Genomic DNA, 23370 nt, shown 5'->3' with positions numbered 1-23370 from the left:
AACAAAAGCATATTTTACAATGTCTTAACTAAGTCTCCGTGCGCTGCTGCATTAATCCTGAGTTTAACGCCAACCGTTCCCTTCGTCCTGAAGGTAAGACTTGCATCACGTCTGTGCTCTGATCTCAGTTCAGTCATTGTGTTTTCTGTAACCTCCTTGTTTCCATGGCCTTCGGCGCTCGTTCTGGTCAGCTGACTGTTGCTAGAGAAACTTTCACATCAAAACTAAATGGATAACGAAATGCAAGGCTGTTCGTTAATATAGCAATCGCTTTGAAACTTGCCTATTAAATTGACAGCCTTCAGAAAATAAGTAGCTCTTCCTGTCGGTTTATTTGTTTATGGCCATTGGACTCTGACGTTTCTCAGAAATGCGTTTGGTTTATTGAAGGGATAATAGTGACCGTTTTGGAAACAAGGTCTGTGTTTGTCAGTGGTAGCTGTCCTAGACGTCGACTGTTCGTGGTTTTACTCAGTAGTACTGTATTTCTGTGGTTTATACTGTTGTAGAATGTGCTTTATTTGTGCCGTATTGCTTCATTGTGCAGCCATCTTGTGTAAATAGTTGCTTAATCATTTGTGTTTTATTCAGTTGTTTACCCCAGAACCTCATCTTAAGGAACAGTTCAGCCAAAAAAAATACATTTTAATAAAGTCGATTCTGTCATCGTGTCAAACCGTAATATTGTTCCAAACCTGTTTGACGTGGAACACAAAAGGAGATTTTTTTTTTTTTTATTTCTCCCTGATTGAATTACATTGGCGTTTGGAGCTTTCAAGCTTCACAGAACAGAAGGACCATAGAAATTATTCCTAACTATATTCTCATGTAAGTCATGAAGAGATAATAATAGATAATGAACATCTCGGTGGGCTACCAATAAGCGCTTTGAGTCAAGGAGAGTGGAACCTAATAGCCAGATTTCTTTTGTGAATGATTAATGACCATTTTTTGAGAACTGGAGGATCAAAAGGGTGATTGACTTCTCAACGTCTCTCCTGAACCTCAATCCATGTCCAGATTCAAGGATGTAATGACTTAAATTTGGCTTAAGCTCTCAAATACAGCTTCAGTAAACATGCTTCCATGCAAATGTATTATAATTTTACAGAACAAAAAAAAGCATGTAAATGTATATGCATAATAAATATTTTCAAATATATACTGAAATAAAAAAAAAAAAAAAAATATATATATATATATATATATATATATATATATATATATATATTATAAATATATATATATATATATATATATATTCACATAAATATATATATATATATATATATATTCACATAAATATATATATATATTCACATAAATATAATGTAAATTAAAATGTGCATTTTGGGTGAGAGTAATCACATTTAATCGATTTAATTCAATTCATAATGAATTCATAATTCCTCCTTTTGTGTTTAGTGACAAAACAAAAAATTTAACTGATGACTAAATGATGACAGAATATACATTTTTGGGTGAACCGTCCCGTAGAAGAAGCACAAGCTGCACCAATATTTAGCTTTTTCTTTTTATTCTGTGGATTTATTTAAATAACTTTTTAGTTTTGGAAACATTTTGGTCACTATCATTTATTGTCCCTGCTGTTGGATTCATACATATTGTATTGGTGAAAACATCTCTAACTATGAATTTCTATTTTACGCTTTTCTGTTCTGCAGAACCCAGAAGCGTGAGCGATGGATACGGATCACATTTGGAGGGAGGTGACCAGGAGGACCCTGCGGAGGAGGGCTGTCTTCATTCCAGCGACGAAGAAGATGGAGAAAAAGAAGGAGGGAGGTCACAGGTGAGCGGCGAAGAAACGCCAAGTCTGGACTGCAGTGGCTCCAGGCCGCTACTTCAAGACTCGGACGACGATGACGACCAAAGTCCGGCGTCTTCCAGAAACCTCCAGATGTCTTCCCAATCCGAGGGACCCTCGCTGGCTCCTCAGAGCCGCTCTTCACAAGGCACGGATGCAAGCGCCGACGTCTTCTCCAAAGCTCCGTTTGGAATCGGACAGGACCAAGACGTGGATGTGTTCGCCAATGCGCCGTTTCCTCGTCTTCCGGCTCAGCCTCAGCAGCCCGATATTTTCCTCCAGGCGCCCTTTGGTAGAAAGAAGGAGGCTTCTGGGAAGGTTTACACCAATCCGGCGGCCCAGCCGAGATTTTTACACCCCCATCCAGGTTCTTCTCTTGACCAGAGCATCCTCGGCCAAGTGAGCCCCCTGCCCTTTCGACCCCAGGCACTTTCTAAGTATTCCAGACACTACGAAGACCCTGTGAACACGGACACTGACCACAGCCTGGCGTCTGATGGGACGTCCGCTGACCCCTTCGTCTCGGCACCCTTCCATCTTAAGGGCCGTCTCGATAAACGCTGAGAGAACGGACTCTGTGAAACCCGACCGTACTACTTTCCCCCCCCAAAAAAGATTCGAGCTTAACATAATAAAATGCTGTATACTGAGTGTAATTTATTGAAGAATGAAGCACATTTATGGCCTCCGGCTGTCTTTCTCTGGGTCAGCGTTCGATTGTGTGACATCTTTTGCTACCTCAGATCGTTCTCGTGCTGTCCTGCGTATCTACCGCAGCCTGATTCGGCGTTTCTCTTTTACTAAAAGGTTGGCTATCATGAGCATGAGCTTTAAAATGATTTCCACTATTATAAAATGTTGGTATTATTCGCCATCTGCTATCATGGTATACTAGGCCGTTTTGTATTGCTCAAATCTGGCAGAGTCATACATCTTTAAAAAAACTAACGGGAATATATGTATAAGATATATGATGATGATTTTGTTTCTCGAAACGCACTAAATACTTTTTACATTTTAAATGAATTATTTACCTTCATATCCAGGTCACATTTTATTCCAAATGTGAAAGAAAACAGGTTTTAAGCACCAGATTTCAATATTTTCATTAAAAGTTGCCCTCCAAATTATTTTTCCTTTTTTTTATTACTATTTTTTTTACTTTTTTGTTTTTGTTTATTAAAATCAGCAAGTTCAGTACTTTTCACTCCTTAATTTTTTTTCCACATGCCCTACTATGTGTACTTCACAAAGGTGCTTTATATTATTATTATATTTAAGATAAAATGCTGTCAAACAATTATTCGTGATTGTGCGTAGCATGCTGTGTGTGTGTGTGTGTGTGTGTGTGTACTACGTACATTACTGTATATGTCCAGACACACATACAGCATATATTTTGAAAATATGAATATTATATCAAATATAATATATAAACCTCACATTTTTCATAAATATATACATGCAGTGTGTGTACTTGCATATACGCATAAATATACACCACACACACACACACATATATAAATTGGACCTCAATAGTCCTAAATGAACTTAATTTTTCATATATTCAAGAAATATTTTCTTCCAATTTAAGCGTCAAATGTGACCTGGACAAATTAAGCCTGTCAGATTCGATATTACAGCTATATGTATTTGCACAGATGAATGTGGAAAGCGTGCAACTGTCAAACTTTGCCTTCACTAAAAATGTCACTAGAGATGATGCCTGCAAAAACCTGAATGTATTGCGATTTTGAAAAATCATGTCTGACAGTTTTAAAATCAATTTTTTCAAAAACCTTTTAGATTAACCATATGTTGCAGGGCCTTTTTTCCATTTTTCGCCATGGGAGTTTGCCCCGGTTGAGTATTTTCCTGATAATCATGTTTAGCATGAAAGCCAATGAAAAAGTAAGCTCTAAATAGTGTACAAGCGACACCGATATATTCATGCAACTGCTTGTATGCAGTGTTTAAAATTACTCTCCTGATGTTTTTCATAGTGCTGGGCTCATATTAAAACAGCTGGACATTAAATCCAATTGATGCTGGATTATATCGCATACACGACTTTAATAGAATGTGACTTATATTCTGTTCAGTGTAATATCTGTGTTGTAGTTATCGATGCACACTGCACATTCCCTTTATTACGTTTAAACACAGGCAGCTCTAGAACCAACACGCTGTTATCTCTGCTTGTCACAAATCAGATATTAATACCAACATATGGGGATGTGCTCAGATTCAGTGTGATCCCACGAAACACGTTTCTTTTGCCGCATAGGATTTCATCAGATGCATCACACACTTTTTCACTGACACTTAAGAGTCACGAGATAAGGGTTTTTATTGCAAGGGGTGGCTTTTAGTTTTGTGTCCACACTGCTGTTTGTGGAAAGGTGTTTTATATGAGTTTGAGATTGGGGGTCGTTCATATTTTTTTATGTGTAACGTTTAAGCAGCCATGATTGTTTGGTGGCCTTTTGAATGAATCTGGAAGCACTTGTCTTTCGAAAATACTTGAGTTATGCAAAACACTAACTGGTGTAGAATGTGTACGTAATAATAAACGAAACCTGTTTAAAAGGTGCCGTTGTGTTGCATCGCTTGCTACAGCAAATCAGCATATTAGAATGATTTTTGAGAGACGACTTATTGATGAAAATCGATATTTGCGTCCAATTGGTAAAAACATTAAATTGCGCAATGTAGGAAATATTAGTTTACATTTGCAAACATTCATTTTGACATTGATTGAACATATATGCACATTCAAAAGTAATGCCACAAATAGATTTTCTTCATCAGTTAACTTCTATTATATAAATAATATCAACATTTGGTGTGAGCATTCTTCGCGTTTAAAGCAGCCTTTGCCCTATGTGCACTTGTGCATAGTTTCTCAGGTAGACAACTACTTACTTCGATGATACATACGCTTATAAAATACAATGACATTTTTGTTGTGTGTTTGAAGAGTTGAGGGAACGAGAAACTAACCAAAGAAAATAACTAAACGCCGACACCTGGCGGTCTGATTTGTCATGACATTGGTTCTTCCACGCGGACGTGTTCTGCGCGACAATAGTGTTTTAGGTCAATCCATAATGATACACAGATAAAATGGAAAATTAGCGACACATACCTGACTTATTAAAAAATGACGCCTAAACCGCAACCCTCTGCTTTTATGGTAGGTTCGTTACGTCATCAACGCGCGACCGAAAACAGCGCTCACTTACCCACGTGGTCAACTGAACTATTCACTCTACAGTTTATACATTATATTTCTAAAACCCGTACATAGATATATATAATAGTTTCACGATTTATGACTGAGTGCTTGAAATAAAGGTCCGCGTGGCGCTGACACGAGCCAGGAGTTACAATAATGGCACTGTTTACGATAAATAGGTATGTATTTACATAACAATATATAGTGCTAGCTGCATGTAAACATAGTTCGTAGTTGTCTCGTAAATTATTTTACTAGTTTAATCATAAGTAGTGGCTCTCAATCTCATTGCATACTAAATCGCACTTCTGCCTTTATAGTCTGGCACAGGAGGCTTAATCGTAAATTTACTTCTAATTATTGAATAATTATTATATATGCGACTTGAAATTGAATGTACTATTATATTTCAAATTAAGTTCACGTAGCTGTAAACCGCAAAAGAAATAATAAAAAATTAAAAACATACCTTTACTTTACACAATCAATTTATCTTACAATCTTAAGGTTACGAAAAAAGTGTTAATTTTTTTTTAACATGGTGTCTCGTTTGTCATCATGTGTATTTATGTGTTACATGCTGTGATCAGGTATTTAGGGGATGAGGAGGACGGGGAATACTGCAGAGAGTCTCGCTCCAGAGCTTTACTGGCTAAACTACAGGAGCAGGTCAAAGCCAGAGAACTGCAGAGCATCTCAAACAGAGCTGATGAAGATGGGGACCGCCAGGGTGATAAAGAAGAGAAGAAAAGGAATCGGGAAGAAGCAGAGACGGAGACAGAGGGAGTTCAGCGTAAAACAAAGAAGAGTAAAAAAGAGAGAAAAACTGATATCAGTGATGAAGTTGCCAGTTCGACTAAAAAGAAGAAAAAACAGAAGACATTGTCTGCTGAAAACAAGAACACAAATAGAGGTAATGCTGCTATGTCTGTTTGTTGTTAAAGCTTGATGATTTGGTGGGCCAAACAAATAGAATACAAGTTTGTATCCCATTACATTTCTTTAAATAATAAAAGCATAAATCCCATATTTCTTTGAGAGAGAATGATTAGATACGTTAGACAAAATATTATCTAGCATAAATAATATTTATATATATTTTTTTATTTATTATATCAAATTTGACATTACATCAAAAAATAATTTAATATTTTTTGCTTTCCTGTTATGGCATTAACTATCCCCATTTTTTTTTAAATGAAACAATATACATCGATTTTAAATAATCAAGAACTGATATATTTGAGGATTAACAGTAAGACAAATGTAATTAATATTCCACACTCAGTTTTTAGATACAAATTTAGTCTTTGCTGCATTTATCAAGCTCAAGCGTTTAACCCTGTTTCCAGAGTTTTGTTTAGTTTTTTTGTTTTTTACTTTGTACAATATATATTTATTAATAAATACAACTTAGCATTTACAAAAATAATTAACAAGAAATGTTCCAACCCTGTCACCAATCCTATTATGGGTATATTAATTATTTTGATATGTATTTAACATTAACATCACGGTCAAATAACCCTTTTTAAAGTTTGGAGCATTAACATCATGTATTTGAATGAAAAACAAAACACTGAAGAGTTTCACGCTCTATCCTCCTCCGCTCTTTTTGTGGAAGGCGTTTAACAGAAATGTATTATTTATTTCAGCAGATGAAGAATCTGATAAAGAGAAATCTATAGAGATCACAGAAACAAGTGAAAGTGGCCTAGAGGAAATAATAAGACGACTGAAGAGCCTGCGGCCAATCAGGAGCCAAAGGAAGAGAACGGCTCCTCCCAGACCACCTTCCGCATCCTGGGGGCTTGAGGAGAAGACTGTGCAAAAGGTAGGGGGGAAAATATCACTCATTTCTGAATTAAACTCTGTCGAGTGCTGTGTCTTGTAAGGAAATGTTTTTTGCACATTTATAGGTTAAAAGAGTGTTGCCTCAATGGTTGGTACGGCCTGACGTCATTCAAAGAGACATTAAGAGCAACCTCATTCCCATGACTGAGGTGCCAGGCATCTGTCCCACACTGCTGAAGAAACTAGAAACCAACGGAATAAAGAGCTTCTTTCCAGGTAAAATGGAGCGATGATTAATTGGTATTGTATTAAACACAATGCACTAACTTACAATGGGGCCTAACTGACAAGCAGTCGGTTTTATCCTTAATTTCAAGAACCCATGGTACAGGGATGCATATGAAGGTTGCAAAGCATGGTTTGTGTTTGCAGTTCAAGCCGAGGTCATCCCTGCCATCCTAGAGAGCGTGAGCTCAGGGCTGCTGCTCGGCCCAGGTGGCTACAGACCCAGAGACATCTGTGTGTCTGCTCCTACAGGAAGTGGAAAAACACTGGCGTTCGTGATACCCGTTGTACAGGTACAGGCACAAACAGCGAACCGCATTCAAGCTCATATTTGCTTTGGAACTGGTTAGAGATTATGCGCTCTTGAGCTTGGATGACGTAGCCTTTTGGATTTGATAGGTTTATGTTCATCAAGGCTGCATTAGATGGGCATTGGAGTACATAAAATGTTGGGAAATATTGCTGGATTTTTAGCACCATTACTCTAGTCTTCAGTGTCACGTGATCTTTCAGAAATGATTCTTAACCTGCTCAAGAAGCAAATCTCGTTGAGTTTAATAGATATGTGTATGTGGCATGTTTATTAATGCAGGCGCTGTCCAAGCGCGTGGTGCGTGAGGTCCGTGCGCTCGCTGTACTTCCAACCAAGGAGTTAGCGCAACAGGTAACGATTATTAATCACTGATCATTTGTCAGTTAATTGTGTCTAGTTATGTACATATCCATCAACATTCAACATTCATCTTCTTTTTCAAACCCACAGGTGTCAAAGGTGTTTAGCACATACACCGAGGGCACCGGTCTTAAGGTGGTGATGATCACAGGCCAAAAATCCTTTCCTGCAGAGCAAACAGCGCTTTCTGAAATCAGGTGAGGATGTTGTTGGCTCGTTATGAACTTGAAGGACTGTAAGTCAGATATTCTTCATTTAAACATTGTGACTTTGTACAGAGGAGGTGTTAGTCACAGTTCGGCTGACATTGTGGTGGCCACACCAGGCCGGCTGGTGGATCACATCAACAAAAACAGCAACTTCAGTCTACAACATCTACGATTCCTGGTGAGCATCAGGACAACTCTAACAGTGTTTTCAGTGAACTACTGTAATTCGAAAAAAGAACAAAAATTATATATATATACAACCTGTGTTGGACTATATAAATAAAAATAATTGATTGATTGATTGATATATGCCTAATATTGTGACCCTAGTAAATCAAAATTGGGGTTTAGTGGCTTTAGGTCTTTAAAAGAAAACAAGTGTCATATTTTTGTGACCCCCTTTTTGTTTTTTTTGAACACTGAAAATGTGTACCGTTTAGCGATTTATTCCTGGAGCCATATTGAAATTCCAATATCTCTGTAACTGAACAATATAGGACCTCGAAAGAAAAGTTTTCTAAGACTCAGTATCTCAAAGGGCATTAAGATATCTTCAGTGCTTCTTAAGTTACAGGCATGCAAAAAAATTTTTTAATTGCTCTTTGCCTGTTTTTGAGTGTTATCATTAGCACACAATGCAAACATGTTTGCTGAAGTCAACATGTTTTACAGACCAATCTCTGTGTAAAAGTAACATTATGATTCGGCCATCTTTCTGAAGTCATTCTTACTCAGATGAAGATTGCCATTTTGTCCCCTCTACAAAATATACATCTAATATTTCAGCCTTCATCACTGTACATTCTTATCTTTCTTGGGAAAAAAAAAAGAAAAAAATCCCTATTGGTCAACCGCTAGTGAAGTCAGATGTTCGTGCATGTATTATGGTATCTCTGTATGAAAAGTGGGAAGACAGCTTTGCAATGCCATGTGTATGTTGTAGATTATTGACGAGGCGGACAGGATGATTGACAGCATGCATCAGTCGTGGGCTCTCAGGTGACCAAAGCAGTGTACAGAAGCCCAGGCGACACACAGACTTCTGTCTTCAGGAGAACCCTGCCCGGACCGATCACAGTGGCAAGGTAGAATGTCATCTTTATCCATTGCTCGTTTTCACCCAAAATATCAGCCAACCCGGTGACCCTCAGTCTTCCTCGCCTCTCAAAACAAGAACCCCTGACTGCATGACCAGTCTAAAACAAGCAGCTCGGTGTTTACGTCCGTTTGTGTGTGTGTGTGTGTCAGTTTGAGTCCTCCACAGATTCCTCTACAGAAGCTGCTGTTTTCCGCCACTCTCACCCAAAACCCTGAGAAGCTGCAGCTGCTGGATCTGCACCAGCCTCGACTCTTCAGTTCCACACACAGCGGTACGGAGGCCAGCGCACAGAGCCAGGACGTTTTTAACTTCCCTCAGGGTCTCGCAGTGAGTTAACAGACACCATATGATCCAAACTGGTAACAGATCCTCTTTGCCCGTCTTTAACGTATGGAAATGTCTTACGCAGGAGTATTATGTTCCCTGCTCCCTAAGCAATAAACCGCTCATCATCATTCACTTCCTGCTGTGGCTCAAGTTCAGGCCTGTTTTGTGCTTCACGAACTCCAGAGAAGCGGCTCACCGGTAAGGATGGATTTTTAAGCTTTAGCACGACGCATATGAAGGGTTACTGTATATATTTGCATCCAGGGATCCGTGCCATGACTAAATTAATTGCAAATTGAAAAAAAAGAAAAGAAACGCCTAATTAAACTAGCAATAAATTAAGTCTTCATTATAATTCTAATATTAATTTTAATTAAAAGTGCACATGTATGTCTCTGCATGGGATATATTATATAACATTAATTGTTTTAGCTTAATGTATTGATAGGTATTGATATACGCTTATTACAGTACAGTATATGTCATTGTTAATATGACTTGCATATTTAGACTACTATTCAAAGTTCGTCAGTAAAATCTTTGTAATGTTTTATATTTTTACCAAGGCTGCATTTATTTGGAAAATACTGTACAAATATTAAATTTACTGTTTTAAGCATTCTTTACATAGTTACATACATAATGTTTAATTTTATATGCATTTCTAAACTTTTATTTATTCCTGTGATGTAAAACTTTATTTTAAGCATCATTATTCAGTGTCACAAGAAGAAACATTATTCCATAAACTAATTTGTTTACTGGAAGACATATCTTTAAATATGCATTTTTGCAAACTAAAGTTCGATGCTTATTAAAAAAATCTGTTACACAAGATATGTTTTGAGATCTGAAATGAGAATTGTTTATTTATACTCGTTACATTTTGATTATAAATACATTGTGGCAACATTGTAGACATTAACATGAAAGAGAGTGCTATTCTTCGGTTTTAGCTATGCCTGAAATGTATTAAATCAAAGACAAACCATTTATTTCTGTAACTTTGTCTCTCAGACTGTATTTGCTCGTGAAGCTGTTCGGCGGTGTGGAAGTAGCCGAGTTTTCCTCTAAACTGAGCCCGAGTGAACGACAAAAAACACTGAAGGACTTCGAACAAGGAAAGATCCCGCTGTATGTATGCTTTCTGTATCCGCTCGAAGTGTTCAGGAGCAGCCGAACCCGAAAGGATTTATACTAACCTGCTACCATCATGACATCCTGCATGGTGTACCTAACGATGAAATATTGCTGATATTTTTTTTTTTCATGTCAGGTTAATAAGCACAGACGCCGCTGCCAGAGGTATTGATATCGCCGGCGTAAAATGTGTCATTAATTACGATGCTCCTCAGTACATCCGAACATACATTCACAGGCAAGTCAATACAAAATAAGCGCGATATATGTGGGTATTACGTTGATCGTATGCATCTGATGTATTTGATGAGTGTTTTCATTCGCAGGGTGGGCAGAACAGCGAGAGCAGGGAAGGGCGGCTCAGCCTTCACCTTCCTTTAAAGTTGCAGGTCAGATTTATTTCAGAAGTGGAATTTCCAATTCAGCATTTGTGAATTTTGTGTGTGTGTGTGTGTGTGTGTGTGTGTGAGTTGCTCCAAGTCAGTCACTTTAGTCCATTTTATTCAGTATAAATGTATTATGGGCAAAAATCAGTTTGTGAAATCGTTTTGAGTGACCGACTGGTTGAGATATGTTCTAATGTTCTGATTGCCAGCAGAGTTGGGCTTGAACAGGTTTCGTTTATCTCGCAGGAGACGTGTTTCCTGAAGATGGTGAGGGATGCGGGCAGTCCTGGCATAAAGAAGCACATTATAAAAGATGGAATTCTTAGAAGCATGGAGCCCCGCTATGAGCAAACTCTGGCTGAGCTCGGCGGAGTCGTGAAGGTAAAAGCCAAGCTGAGACCTTATTGTCGCGTTTTCCAGACGTGAGCCTGTTCCTCAATTACATGAGTGATTCTCCCATAGGACAAAGCTTGATATTTGTTTAGGGAACCTGCATTATGAGGAACACTAGTATGACTTTTCCCTCAATAAATTCCTAATTTGCTGCTTATTAATAGTTAGTGCGATAGTTTAGGTATTAGGTAGGCACAAACCCACATAGGGAATCTTATTAGTCCATTACAGTATGTTCTACTTAATCATTGAAAGTTCATTTGATCACATCATATTCTAAATAATGTTATTAATTTTGAATGACTTTTGTACTTCATTCACTTATGTTTTATTTAGACATATTTATCATTTAAAATAAACTAAAAAGCACCCTCAGAATTTCTATCACATTATTTTCAAATACCCATTTAAAATTAAATATTCAAATCATAAAATAAAATGGACTTTTCTGATATAAAATATATAGGTAAGTATAAGTATGTGGCCCAAGGCTGTGGGGTAAATGATTGTCCATTAAATTTGTTATTTATTTTCATTCAACACAATATTGTAGTTGGTATTTTAAATATTAATTCATTATTATTATTATTATTATTATTTTGGTCATCTAATGTTGATGTGGTTAAATAATACTGATAGATTGTCTTTATTATTGAGGTTTGCTACCATAAGTATATAAGCACATTCTGAATTGTACAGTGAAAAAAGAAAATGCTATAGGAAATCTTGTTAATTGGTTCACTATAAAGATATCTTACTATATATGGTTTAGATTGAAATTCGGTAGACATAAGTGGTTTCTGGAAGTAAAAACTAGGAATTGTGCAACTTATGGTGAACAAACAGAAATAAATCACACCCCTAGGCAAATTAAAAACACATAACATGATTTTATGTTTACATTTATTAGATTTTTATGATCAGTAATGAACATTTTTGGTACATTTTCCATTAGTGAATGTTTATTGTATTATTTTTTTGCTGTTAAATTAAGCTGTTGGTGTATTGACATCTCTTTATGACCATGTGAAGTTTCTTTCAAGTTTATGAATAGCTCAATAAAGAGGACATTTGATCATGTGGTATATATATGGTATATATATGTGTAATATACCATCTGTATTATAATGGTGGCTATCTGAACGTTTTCGTGTGCATTTCAGTATGCACAATCCTGTTACATAGCCACAGTTGAATTGATGTACCTTATACATAACTATACGTAAAGTTTTTTTTTTTTGCCATTTTTTCATGTTTCAGTTTTTCAGCCGTAATGCTAATATTGATATCTCTTCTTTTTTTAAGGAGGAAAAGGCGAGGAAGCGATTCTGAGGTGGAACTGACCTGAGCTGTACACCTGTTTGTTTTTCAGTGTTTCTCAAAAAAATGTATGCCTGGACTGTAATAAAATAAGTTGCAAATGTTTTTTTTTAATAAAATGTACAAATCCTTATAGCGTTTTGAATTAAAATGTCACATTATATACTTCTGTAAGAACCCAGAGAGGCTTTGAGTAATGCCATGTCAAGTATAAAAAACATACAGTCAGAACTAGTGAAAGAAATGAAGCACATGTGTGGCTAGAGATCATCGCTTAACATTGCGAGTGGCTGCATGATGGAGAGATGGTTTCTACGCCAAACATACCTTCACCGGTCCCAAGGAAGAAAATCAGTCTTCTTGGTTTTCTGTTTTCAACATTTTGACCGAATGGATGAATTCATAAATGTCAGTTTGGAGTGTAATATTTCAAACATTTCAGTCATTCGTGTATCTTATATGTAAAAAGCTACTCGCTGTTTTAATTCTTTTTTTTTTTTTTTTTTTTAAAATGAGCTTTTACCTTGTTGAAATATGATTCCAGCTTTAACAGCAAGATTTCAGAACACATTTAATGTTGACTTTCACACGTGACCAACAACAAATATAAAATATCACAATGAAATATCGAAATAATCATCCGACAGTGGACGAAAACCTCAATTTGTAGTCATTTAACCGTCAAATACATTAAATCAATTACTGTATTACAACAGTGAGCATATTTTTGTTTATAAAGCTTTTATTCAAGAGTCACATTTAAATAGCTTTATATATCACTGGAGCACAAATCGTATTTTGGTGACGTCTGACGGCGTTGACAAATTTGCCTTTTCACAAAAACGGTTCACGTGGCAGCCATTTTGATTTTTCTGTTAATGCTAGACGCTAATAGAACCTGTTTCGGGGGAATAAAACGATCTGAATATTTCAAATAATTTTAGAAATTGGAAGATGATATTTTGACATATCATGGTTGTGACAGAAAATTTTAACATTAGGATTTGTCGGACAGTGATGTACTCTGCAGAGATTAACTGTAGCTTATAGTACCTGATTTTATTACATTTTAATGAATGATGGTGTTGACAAAAAGTGTGGACACGACTTTGAAACCACTGAAAAAAAAACCTTGCTTTGATATGAGATACTATTAAGTGTTGCTATTCATAAAACAAGAACCCTTCTCTATGGGCATCTTAAATGTTGTGTTGTTTGGTTTAAAATTAAAGTAAAGTGGGGTATTTGTGTTAAATGCATTCTTTTAATAATCCATAACATTTAAAATAGAAAATATTACATTTTTTACATCTAATAGAACTTGCTGGACCTGTTGTTTCCCATGTCTCAAGAATGACTAATTGACCTATTTTGCAAATAGGTGCCGTTTGAATGCTGCCATATTTATCAATATCTTCTCAGTAAGCCCATGTATAAATTGACCATTTAAATCATTTGTGTCTTTCAATGCGAGTGGTGAAAAGTCACAACAACTTCTGTTAGTTTCATTTAGATGTAGGAAACTGCACCTGTAGCGCCTCAAAAACAACTTTAGGCGACGAAGACAGCGTTTCCTGAACAAAAGTACATCCCAAGTACGTATTGTTCTGCTCTGTCTGTTTTTTACGTTTTGTAATCTTTGTTGTTGTATTATTGCAATAAAAAAAACAAGTGAATCCCAACGAAGCGCGCATGCGCGTTGCGGTTCAACGCAAAACACTGCAGTTTATTGTGATTTCATCCCGGAAAGACTTGAATGTCGCTATGTCCATGCTTCATCTCTGTTCCTGACGAAACCTGCACATTTAACGCCGGTAAGAGCAATTTAACCGTGATACATAACGTGAATCAGCTGGTGGGATGTGGTGTGATGCTAGTCTGGGAAGTATGATGATGATAACGTTAGTAACAGTAGCTGCATTAGCAAGCGTGCTATCAAAACAAAAGCTGTTTAATACTAAATGGGTTTAGATTTCAAACGGCTTTACACCATGTGTGGCTTGTTTGTATTATTGTAATAATATTTTCTCATACAGAGAAATCTTTCGTACAGTAACGTTATGTTTTTTTTTCCGGTTTTAAGGTACAGTAGCAGTAACGTTACAGTGTTAACGCTTTTCCTTCCGTTTAAAGTGTCTAGTGAACATGATTAATAACTCCACATCACACTGATATGATCTAGATATGAGCTTTAACCTAAAACCCTCCGTTTGATCCTGCTTCACATGTTCTGTTCACAGGCACGCTCGCTGTTTTTTTTTGTATTTTATCTAGTATTTGTTTAGTAGTCATGTCAATAAAAAGTACGGAGTAAATTAAGGTGGAAGAACTGCAGGTTTTAATGACACACCCAGAAAACAACAATAGAAATGTATTTAAAATATAAAAATACACACACACACACACACACACACACACATATATATATATACATATATATATACATATATATTTTGAGATGCTCAGACTTGATGACAGATGATGGTGGACTACATAATTGCATATTAATACGATTTATCATTCTAAATAATGTCTTAATAAGATGTTTTTTTCAAATACCTTGTTTTACGATTATGCAAAGCTATACAGTTTTTACTGTGGAGACGATAAAACAATGCGAAAAGTTGCATACAACAGGTTTTACTGCAAAGTTTAATATGATAAAGACGCTTAGAGGCTGTAGACATGTGAAGCGGAAGGCTTTATAGGCTTAACAAATGCGTTTTTTTTGTTTACAGCCTGCCAAAACAGTCGAGATGTTCATTAATGGTTAAAATGCATTGTCATCAGAATGCTTCTGCTTCAGTCATTTATACCCGTGGAATATTTATTTGGGAGAAATTACCTTATTAAAAAAAGAATAACTAACAACTGTGTCACCTAATTCTAATGAGGTTGTTGCTAGATTTAAAAAAAAAAAAGACAACTGGCCATAAACTAATGGCGTCACCTATCAACGGTACATTTGCATCATATGTAAAATATTATTTGCTTAAAAAATTAAATGCTTATTGATGTTGAATCGAAGCGCAATTTTACAATGAAACGACATCTTAGCAATTTGATTGAATTTACCTAAATATATTAGTCAGTCACCAAACTTGTGTGTGATCTATTCAGAAATTCTCTGAAACAAAATAATGCTGTTTTTGAAATATTCCTGAAAACAATGTTCCGTTAATGCATATTCTGGAAATCTGAATTGAGTTTTTTTTGTATGCTTAATAATGCTGTCTGTGTTTAAATGGCCAAAAAATATGTTTATTTTGGATCTTATTAATCATTACATTTATGTGTTTCCCTGTTGTCATTATCTGCATATTTTGGCTACAAAGCATGCTACATAAAGTTTGCTCTTTCTCTTTCAGGAACCCATTTTAAGGTGTTTGTGGGACTGTGACTGAGCATGATGGGCGCCCTCGGGAACGGTCGACGTGGCGGTCGCTCTCCGTCTCTCTGCTTGTGGCGGCTCTCATCGCCTGCGTCCTCCTGCTCGGCTTCAACTACTGGGTCTCCAACTCCAGAAACGTGGAGCTGCAGGTTTGACGCTCTGTGATTTAGCCGTAGTCTGTGGCCAGTGGTGAAGCGAGTGGCTCTTACCTATAATTTCCTTTTTTTTTTGCTGTTCTCCAGAGCAGGATATTGGAGATGGAGAGCCGCATGAGGCAGCTGGCTGCCGACCGAGACCGAGAGCAGCAGAGCAAGCTGAAGGCCGAGGAGGAGATGCGCAGACGGAACGAGCAGCTGGAGTTAATGGAGGAAACCCACCAGAGACAGCAGGAAAACACTCTCAGCACCTGGAAACAAGAACGGGTATGAAAACACTCTTGAAAACTCTCAGTTCTTAGTCATTCTTTTCTTATATGGTCTATTTTTTTATTATAATAAATTTAAATAAGTTTGAATAATTAATATGTTTGAATTAAGGCTTAGTCAGTTTAAGGCATTAACTATAAAATAAAAAACGGTTGAAATATTTTAACGCGGTTTTCATATAGAAACAGTGCAGTTATCGATCAATCAATCACTTTAATTTATATAGCGCTTTTAACAATACAGATTGCATCAAAGCACCGAACAGTATCAAATAGGAGAATAGAATGAGAGGGGGGGGTATAATGACGATTTTCAACAATTTTTGTGTCATATTTTTTATTATATGATAAGCGCTATCACATGAGAGCAATATCACGAGTGCTGTTTGTCTCAAATGGTGCATTTATTTTATACAACGGTTGATATAACAGTTGATGTTGTGTTTTTGCTCAGTTTTGCCAGCATAAAAATCTCTGAGGAACACGGCGGTGTTTAGTTTCCGAATGAATCCGTGTTTTGGACGAATCGTGTGAATCAAAGGCCCGTTCATTAAGAGAGCCACTTACCGAATGAATCAGCCCTTTAAACAAATCAAATGAATGAATGATAGAGACGTTTACTGCCACCTGCTGGCAGTTTTAGTTTCTTATTTAGAGTGTTATTTCATGTAAAAATTAATAAATAAAGGGCGGAAAAACTTTAAAGGGATAGTTCACCACAAAAATGTAGTTATGTCATCATTTACTCAAACCTGAATTACATGTTTTATTAAGTGGAACATAAAGGTTTAATGTTACTTTTAATGTTTTTAATAGCAGTCTCTCACTAAGGTTGTATTTGTTTAGGTATTTTTTTTTTTAAACATGTATATTTGTGAAATAAATAATTAACCAAGACTGGAGTAATACATCACAGGAATAATACATACATCACAGGAATAAATCCATTTTAAAATATACTGAAAATTGTAATAATATTTTACATTATTACTATTTTACTTCATCATTAATCGAATACTTGCAGCCTGGGTTTCTTTCTTCTGTTGAACACAGATCTACAAAATACCTTCTTTTATGTTCAGCAGAAGATTTTTTCAATCAGTTTCTACCTGAGCAGAACCACAAAAACAAAAATTAAATTAACGGGCTAATACACAAATTACACAAAGCCTGTTTTATTGGTTAGCCAGGTAAGTTTAGTCTGAGCGGTGTTCATGACCATAGTAACCTAAGCTACACGCCTAACCTGTTCCGGAGCTGGTTTTATTCTGGGTACAAGATCACTGACCAAAACTGGGCTAACCATCTGTGAGCAACGTGTCACACGCTCGATTTCATGAACCGAATTAAAGCACTCGACAGTAAAGCACTTCATCTGTTCCTTAGTGTTAATATTACTACAAAATTTGCTATTAACAAAACCTTCATTGGACGCTAGATGGTGCTATAGTGCTTGAAACAGAAATGTAATGAGGGCATTATAAGCCTATGTAAAGTCTATAAGCAGGTCTGTTAGTGTATCTAAATATGCTGTTTGGGTAGGCAGGTCAGGTTTTGATGGCTAAAATATCATATTGGTTATGCTAGGTCTGTTTTTAGTACTGAAAAAACTCTTTTCTCTGTCATAGGAGCATTTGAAGCTCAACATTTCCTCTAGTGCTAAAACAGTGCAAGACATGAAGAGTAAGTGTCTACCTCATATTTGCCCTGCTGTATGTGTTCTAGGATGCTTATCGTATTCCCTTCACGTCTGTGTTGTTTCTAGATCGCATGAAGTCGTTGATGGAGGATGTGAATAAAATGCAGAGCGAGCTGAAATCCTGTCAAACTAGCATGGACACGATCAGTAAGAAAGCCACCGGTGAAATGTAGGTTTATTTTTGAATGCTCTAACTCGCAATACGAAAGAAATAGCTCGATGGGGGTGAGAACGGCTGTGTGTGATGGGATTGTGCAGGACTCAGTGTAACAAACAAATTGACGCCATGAAAGAGGACTGCGACGCGAAACTCTTAGCTGCCAAACTGGAGAAGCAAAAAACATCCGTAAAAGTTGCACCGCAGGTACAGACATGCGAAAAAGTGGCTCTTTTTATGGTGATTCTTATCTTTTTGGTGACACGATCTCTGGCCTTCACAGAATGCCGATGGTTCCATCCTGAAATCCTCTCTTTTAAAAGCCAAACCTGATGTTCCTGTTACAAACCGTTCAGATAAGAATGCGGCAGAACCTCGGAAAGTCAAAGCAGATGTGGATTCGCAGGCTAAAAAGGATGCTCACAACCAAATCGATGACTTGGTTATGGATGAGGATGAGAAAGGTACGGGTTGCCTGTTTAAGTCTGCTCAATCAGAAGATTAATAGCAAAGCTCTCCCTAACAAACTAGGTTTTTATGCCTGATGCACATAGCGCATGTTGTTGAGATCTCTCGAACTGTTCATCCGCTTTGTGTAGTTTTTCTTTTGCTCGCAAGCTTGCGTTCGTCTGCCATTTTTCAGCACAACCTCCACACCTCAAAAAAGTGATTTATTCCTGCGACGCAACGCTAAATAAGGACTATTATTATTTATAATCGAGCATCAGTAATAATAACTGAGAAAATGACGGCTTTTATTTCTTTCTTCCGCTGAACACAAAAAAGATCTTCAAAATGTTAAACAGGATAAAGAAATCCGGTGACACTTTACAATGATGAGTCATTAGTTAACGTGAGTTAATGTATTAATTAACATGAATAAACAATGAACACTGCATGTATTGCACTCTTTATTAATCTTTGTTTATGTTAGTTGATAAAAATATTAGTTCATTCGTTGTTAGTTCATGTTAGCTCACACTGCACTAACTAATGTTTTATTTTTAATAATGCATTAGAAAATGCTACAATTAACGTTTAATTAAAGATTAATGAATGCTGTAGAAGTGTTCTTTGTTCCTAGTTCATGTTAACTAATAAACCTTATTGTAAAGCATTACCAGAAATCCAGAGTAAATTTTGGGTGAACTATTCATTATTTTTTCAACTAAGATTTTTTTAAAATCATAATTTCTATGGCAGCGTTACTACAAAAATATATATATAAATACCTATGGAGTTGAGATTTTTTTTATTTGCGTTACTTTAGGCAAACCAGATGTGGATTCACAGGCTAAAAAGGATGCACTAACCGATTTGAGTTAGTTATGGAAAAGGACGAGGAAGGTATGAGTTGCCTGTTTTAATTTTCTTGTGGTTACCGGCTTGAGTCCCTTATTTAATGCAAGTCAGACCATTCAGAAAAGTCATAGCGAAGCTATAAAAAAAAAAAAAAACATGATTTAAAATCTTTTAAAATGCATGTTAATGATATTATCTTGAACGATTTTCCATGCAGATTTATTTAGTTTTTTTATATCAAAATATCATAATGCATATCTTCTGTTGTATTGGTAGAGTTCTCTCTTCTGATAACATATGCCCAACTTTTCCAGTTCTTTTGTCTTTCTTAAACCCCATCCCTGCAAGCTTACATTCATTTGGCTTAAAAGAAAACACACATAAACGTCATACCCCAAAATCCATTTAATGCTTACATTTTTCTGTATTTTCTGATAATCTCTGATGAACTTGGATGTAAATTAAAGTAAGACCTGTCACTACCTCTGGCTAAAATACAGTTGGCCCCCTGGTGGCAGTCGTAATTAATTAGAAATGTGCTCAGAACTCTCCGTTGTCTTTAGCCTGTCATTGCGAACAAAGCCTTGAAAATGAGGTTTTATGTTTCTTTAATATCATAATATTACGGTTGAACTTATATCGAACAAAGTATCTTAAATTGTATTCAGAAGACCAACGACGTGGGGGAGAGAGACTATCTCGATAACTTCAACACGTGTTCTAACAACATTGTCTGCTCCTCTAAGATGCTGTAGTTTTAAAAGAGCCGCCCATACCCACCTCCAAACCGACCAATAAGAACGAGACCCTTAACAAACCAGCCAAGGAGGAAATTCCAGAGGCAGAGGTGGACGTTAAAGCACCGGCTTCAAAAAGACGAGGTAGAGAAATGGAGAAAAACCAGCCATCACACACACACACACACACACACACACACACATTACTAATCTCTGTCTTCACACAGATACTGTAATGGATGAAGCTGGGATTTTAGACCCAAAGGAAGATGACATGGGGATTGGAGATGAGAAAGAGGAAGAGGCCAAAATCGAGGACAGGAAAGAGGAAGACGAGCGATTGGGAAAGATGAAGCCATTATGTACACGACAACGAGGCGAGATAGAAAAACAGCTCTCCAGGATTAAAGGTGCTCATGCAGAAATATCCGTGATACAATGCAATTGATCTACTGTTTATTTATTTATTTCTGTGGTAATCGACAGCATGTCACGGAAAGCTGATTCATCTGCATTATCATATATCTACTGTTATTCTAATTTCTGTTTTTCAGATGAAAATCAAGGTGCTGGTCAAGATCTAGAGGACGATGTGGCAAACTATAACGGTGACGATGACAACCAGCCGGAGTCCGAGGATGAGAAGCAGGCTGAGCTTGCAGAGATGTAGTCCCCGATCACATGATGTGCCTGCTGACAGGAACAGTCCCTCCAGCTGAAGACCGTCAGAGACTCTCATCGGTGGCCGCTCTGAACCTCGCAGCGGCGGGAAAAGACGCCCGCTGTACAGACTGGGTGAATACTGCACTACTGTGTAATGAAGGATATGAGTTCAAATCTCATACGTCTTACCAGGACAGGCATGGTGAAAACGTTCTTTTCTAGTACTGATTTTAGGTTGAACTTGAATGTAACTACTACTCTTCTGACGTCGAGCCTTTTAACGAATGCGCCGCGGTGAATTTTCTCTCTTAAAATGAAAAATGCTTTGTTTTCGAACAAAAGCAACAGCTGTTCTGTTACAAAAGCTACTTTGTCTTGTCGTAAAGGTTTATGTTCTGTCTAAACATTTTAGCTGCTGAAAAGTGCATAGGAATATTAGATGTTTAGACAGAAAGACACTTAACAGTGCAATCCAGTTTTTATTTGCTGTAAAAAGTTACTTTTATGTTTAAATCTTTGCATTATGATTTCTTTTTAACAGTTAATGTTGGGAACTGTAATTTTTTTAAAGAAAACATGGGTTTCTTACTGAATTTCTGATCTTAATAAATATTTCAGTTGCACTTCTGCCTATAGTGCATTTAATTTAATTTAATATAATATAATACAGTAGAATAGCTTACCTCCACAAATTCTATTTAAGGTTGAGCTTTGTTTAGCAAAATTAACCAAGTCTGGATTCAGCTTGTTTTTTGAAATCATATACACATATACAATCTTTGAACATATTGAAAATTGCAGCTAAAAGATATTCTATATGATTGACTGAAACACGTCCGATTAATTCACCTCCTGAGTCACGCATCAATAAGATACTTCACAGCGCACACCTGGGAAAAGATGCAGGTAATAGAAAATTGATGATTAATCGTGATTAATCGCATCCAAAATAAAAGTTTTTGTTCACATTATAAATGTATTTTTTTAGTGTGTATGTATATTTATATATATGTATATGTCTGTATATATATATATATATATATATATCAAAAGGAATACACATACTGTATATATTTAGAAGATATTTATGTTTTTTATACATATTTAATAAATAACATATTTTTCTTAAATGTATACATGCATGTGTTTGCATTTACTGTATATACACATAATAAATATACATAGTATACGATCATAATGTGCAAACAAAATGCAAAAACTTTTATTAATCATTTGACAGCACTATAGTAAATATATCGGTTTTCATATGAGATTATAAAGAATTCGGTTTCAAAAGGCTAAGATTGCTAAATGCAAATAATTTTCTGATCTGATCACTAAAACTCATCACAAACCTTATGTCTTATGTCTTTTTTTCCACTTCCACCAATGACTCTGTACTAAATTGTCCTGTTAAACCTTTCTTTTCTTTTTTCTTTCTGAAGTTTTAATTAGTCTTGGCAACAAAATAGTTTTTTTTTTTTTTTTATTCGATTTATTAAATTCAGTTGTATTTTTTACCAAACTCAGTTTTCTGTTTAACTGTAATGGTTTCATTAAATATAGAAACAAGGCTGTATATCAGAGGTTAAGCACAATTCCTAGACAGCCGCAGCTCTGCAGAGTTTAGCTCAAACCCTAATTAAACACACCTGATCCAGCTAATCATGTCCTTTAGACTTATTTAAAAGCGAAATCTTATGCCTGTTGAAGCAGGTCTTCTTCATGGAACGGATATAAGTTTATGGCATTGCACTGATTACCAGGCTTTTCAAATTAAATCACTATCCTACACCGGCGTGCATTTTCCCGTGTCCCACCTACCCACTATAAATATTGTATCATGTTGTATGGCAAGGTCAACGACCCATTCATCACAACATTTTGGTGGTCCTCAATAAAAACGGCTCTTCCTCTATGCAGATAAATGCTCATTCAGGCAGTATTCATTGTAGTTTTTGACTATTACATCAGTGAAGACTTTATCAAGACAAAAAAAGGTGAAGTTCCAAGCTGTAAGATCTGGGCCTACTCCCACAACCATTATGGAGTTCCTGGGCTTTGCAAACGTTTGCTGGTGCTTCATCAAGAACTCTGTAACTCTGACCAGAAGAGTGGAACCCTACATGAATCCCAGATTAACCAAGTGGGCCTTATTCTTTACTATACAGTGACCTTTTGGATAAACCTTATCTATGTTCTTATCTTGCCCACAGAACTATTCATCTGTATATAGATCAGCGAATTTGCCATTATGACATTTAGCTACCAGTTTTAGCTACCTTCAAATTCTAGCACATTTAAT

At 36.4% G+C, this 23370-nt stretch overlaps 3 protein-coding genes across 11 annotated transcripts in view; all 3 read left to right on the top strand.

The window, feature by feature from the left end:
• Positions 1–3548, top strand: part of aak1a (AP2 associated kinase 1a) — a 37790-nt gene extending 34242 nt beyond the window's left edge. For all 9 annotated transcript variants that reach the window (XM_043246244.1, XM_043246243.1, XM_043246245.1 and 6 more), the window contains one exon: positions 1686–3548. In XM_043246244.1, coding sequence (XP_043102179.1) covers positions 1686–2392 — 707 coding nt within the window. In that variant the 3' untranslated portion in view covers positions 2393–3548. The remainder of the gene's footprint in view (positions 1–1685) is intronic.
• Positions 3549–5624: 2076 nt separating this feature from the next.
• On the top strand, positions 5625–11453 carry ddx51 (DEAD (Asp-Glu-Ala-Asp) box polypeptide 51). Its single transcript, XM_043246223.1, has 15 exons — positions 5625–5979; positions 6722–6900; positions 6986–7136; positions 7293–7438; positions 7738–7809; positions 7909–8015; positions 8097–8205; positions 8971–9026; positions 9276–9453; positions 9536–9651; positions 10471–10587; positions 10730–10835; positions 10920–10982; positions 11226–11360; positions 11442–11453. Exons 1-15 carry the CDS (start codon positions 5625–5627, stop codon positions 11451–11453), a joined length of 1902 nt encoding a protein of 633 aa, XP_043102158.1.
• A 4612-nt stretch (positions 11454–16065) lies between these two features.
• Positions 16066–21688, top strand: LOC122349927 (Golgi membrane protein 1-like). Its single transcript, XM_043246067.1, is given in 10 exon segments — positions 16066–16143; positions 16146–16232; positions 16326–16505; positions 18136–18190; positions 18273–18375; positions 18465–18570; positions 18647–18827; positions 20412–20546; positions 20630–20812; positions 20957–21688. Coding segments are annotated over 10 exon segments (1191 nt in total). The 5' UTR covers positions 16066–16098; the 3' UTR covers positions 21073–21688.
• The last annotated feature ends 1682 nt before the right edge of the window (positions 21689–23370 follow it).

This window comes from Puntigrus tetrazona, chromosome 8, assembly GCF_018831695.1.
Source record: "Puntigrus tetrazona isolate hp1 chromosome 8, ASM1883169v1, whole genome shotgun sequence".
Classification (NCBI taxonomy): domain Eukaryota; kingdom Metazoa; phylum Chordata; class Actinopteri; order Cypriniformes; family Cyprinidae; genus Puntigrus; species Puntigrus tetrazona.
Note: the sequence above shows the minus strand (reverse complement) of the source record. Positions and strands in the feature narration are given on the sequence as shown.